Source organism: Sphaeroforma arctica (genome assembly GCF_001186125.1).
Source record: "Sphaeroforma arctica JP610 unplaced genomic scaffold supercont1.3605, whole genome shotgun sequence".
NCBI lineage: Eukaryota > Ichthyosporea > Ichthyophonida > Sphaeroforma > Sphaeroforma arctica.
Genome location: NW_014036953.1, coordinates 1 through 3,257, shown reverse-complemented (window position 1 = coordinate 3,257; position 3,257 = coordinate 1). Strand labels below are relative to the sequence as shown.

At 44.3% G+C, this 3,257-nt stretch overlaps 1 protein-coding gene across 1 annotated transcript; it reads left to right on the top strand.

Moving 5' to 3' along the window:
- Window positions 1-707: 707 nt before the first annotated feature.
- On the top strand, window positions 708-2,611 carry SARC_13692 (hypothetical protein; the record flags this gene model as incomplete). Its single annotated transcript, XM_014292176.1, has 5 exons — window positions 708-816; window positions 1,490-1,881; window positions 1,963-2,072; window positions 2,099-2,199; window positions 2,325-2,611. 5 exons carry the CDS (start codon window positions 708-710, stop codon window positions 2,609-2,611), a joined length of 999 nt encoding a protein of 332 aa, XP_014147651.1.
- Window positions 2,612-3,257: the final 646 nt, after the last annotated feature.

The window sequence follows — 3,257 nt, the reverse complement described above, 5'->3', positions numbered from 1 at the left end:
TGCCCCGGTAGCCACAAATTCACCACCAGCCACTTATTATTATCCCTAACGCAATAAAACGTCATGACTCTCTATGTTTCATTTAGAAGGCTATGCTCTCTAGAAGTGTAAATTTTTTAGTAGAACGGACAAGTCCGTAGGACAAAACGTTCAGTGGGTCCTTGTTCATGTGATCACATGGGCTAAATAAAAAGCCTAGTGTAGGGTTCTCCTGAACAGGGTAAACTAAGTTTATACTCCGTCCAGGGTAAAGTAAGTTTATCTCAAAATTTGTTTTGTTTTGATAAAAATTTTCAGATTGTGTAAAAATTGTAAAAAAAAAAACTTTCAAGTTTCAGCCTTTTATTTTTATAGGTCAGGTCACGAGAATATCCACAATATGTCTAATTGACGGCTATGTAAAAAATATCTTCATACTTACATCATACGTCATACACCATACATTCATCATACATTATACAGCACACACACGCACAGCATACTAAGTGAATAAGCAGCATGTTGTCTGTGTTTGCCACCACCCTAACGCCAGCTGAAGTACGAACTCGTGTCGAACAGGCGCCCAAATTCAATGGCCAGGCCCAGAGCAACCTCGTACTCGTGCTACCACCTGCTGCATTGATATGTGTAGCTTTTCCCTTGTGGACCTTCAGTGTGCTGCCGATTTTTGTTGTGTATTTGATATATATATTCGCACCTTACAAATCATGGCGTACTTCCAAACGCACGATGTATCGAAGGTCTCCCTGCAGCCGGTCGAGAAGATTCCTGCATTGCAAAATAGAGAGTTTGACATCGTCGTGTACGGCGTAACAGGTATCACATATATAATTTATATATCTGTATCTGTATATATGAAGTTATATATATAATCAGACGGCCAGAAATGTCAATTCTCTGTCTACCCTTGGTTTGGGGTGGGGTCGTGAATCATACGTATGAATCCGTCACATACGTTGCTCTGCGACTAGCTTTTAGCGAGTATGTGAACACGCTTAGCAGATGCTATAGACTGAATTGTGACTGCTCTCTGTTTGGAAGTCAGTATGTTGTTTACGCATACTTCGACCACTTTCTGCTACTATACAACGAGAGACGCCTGAAATTTGTTTTGAGACACCTATTATCAAAACTTGTGTCAAAATTAATTACGTATGTACGTGCCTACCTTACGACTATTCCGACACAGCAGGTGTAGTATGTATTTGATATTTCGGCAGCCCATAACTGGTGCTAGATTGTTGCGACCCTATGTTCCTCCTTCGGCTATCTATGATATCTGGCTCCTGGTGATGGTAGCTCCTTATATTATACTGAAGTTCTCTGCTCGCACACATAGGCCACTGTCTCCTTGTCTCAATCGACGTGTGCAAAATCCTGCCTATGTACGCTCTCGCTTACTGCGCCAGGTATCCAATGCATTCTGAGCAAATCAACCTTTCTGTTCCGACGATGAATTGAAGGTTTGTAATTTTGTTGCGCGATACAGGGCACTCTGGTCTACTTCTGGCGATTGCTCTTGCGGGCCGTAGCGCTAAGAAGCTCGAAATTGCACGCGCGAAGCTCGCCAGACTTTCAGACCCCATCGCCCTGGATTTCCCTCTTATCATCGCCAATAGTAACGACGACAAGTCTCTCGAGGCAATGTGTCTCCGCACTAAGGTTGTGGGCACTACAGTTGGGCCGTATCTAAAGTATGGAGAGCCTCTTGTTCGTGCCTGTGCACGTACTGGTACTGGGTACTGTGACCTGACAGGCGAGGCGCAGTTTGCAGAGCTAGCAGCGACAAAGTACGACAAGCTGGCTGTACAGACAAGTGCACGAATTGTCTCCTTCACTGGGTTCGACAGTGTTCCAGCGGATGTGGGCACGGCCACAGTGGTATAGAAGTTCAAGAAGAAGTTCGGTACTCCGCCTGCTCGTGTTGATTCTGTTTATACCATAACGAAGGGTGGCATACAGGGTGGTACATTCGACACCATAGTAAACCTGATGGAGAACGGCCTACCCCCCGCCCTGCTGAATAAGCCAAGTCAACCTCCGCCAAAGGGAAAGACTTCGATTGTTTTCCCGTTCGTGTACTACAATTCTTTCGCAGGCTGCTGGACTATACCCTTCGTCATGGCAATAGTAAACAGCAGAGTGGTGCAGTGGACGAATGCTTCGATGGGACACTCCAAGCATTTCTATTACAACGAGGTATGGGCATGCCCACAATATCGTCGGTGTTGTTCAATTTGTCGGTGTGTATTCTAGGGGGACCGTTTCTTGTCATGAAGTTCACTCGTGATTGATGCTCAAATTCGGTCTCTGCCCTAACCCAGGAGAAGGGCCCGATCGCAATACTGTTCGAAAAGGTTTGTTGGAGTGCAAATTCTACGCTACATCTGCGGATGGCAAGCAGGTTGAGACGCTGTGCTGGCAGAGTGTGGGCGACTTGGGTGGGTTTCAGACTGCCCTGTATCAGGGAGAGAGTTGTGTCGCACTTGTGAAGGACGCCTCCAGGCCCGGCCCTAAACCCACAGGCGCGGGGCTAACAGTGGGCATGTGCATTGGCACTGATGTCATGCTAGAGCGTCTCAGAAACTCGGGATTCCTATCTATCGAATGAGATTTCTCAAAAAAGCAATTGAGCGTGCATGAGGGATACTGGAGTTAGTGGCTATTCAGCGATCTTCAGGATGCCCTCAAGGCAAATCTGCAGAGAACACTACACAATGTGATCTCTATGCAAAGCTACCATTATATTGTTCATGGGCTATATCATGTGTGGGTTCAAAATGAACACCCACTAATCTGGTCACCGTGTGTTTGCCTAAACAGCTGGAAAGGAGTGCTGTCGGTTTTGGTCGACTCAATTATACGCAGAACTTTGACGGGATAAAGAATGTATAGTGGCCAAATATTTTGACAGATTCGAATCATTCGATGTTTTGATTTGATTGCTGCTTCAAATTGCTTTTATGACAGGATGAATCTACACGATATTACAATATATATATAAAAATCGCTTTCTTTCGTACTATACGCGAAGGATACAAATAAAGCACGAATAATGTATCCACATGCGAAATGTGGAATATATATGACGATTGAATCGTTCGCTTTATATAGCACTAGATATAGATACAGGCAGAATCAGGAATAGATATGTTCACACACGCACACACACACACAAATACACACACACATATATATACAAACATACATACACACACATATACACACATACATACATACACACATATATACATACG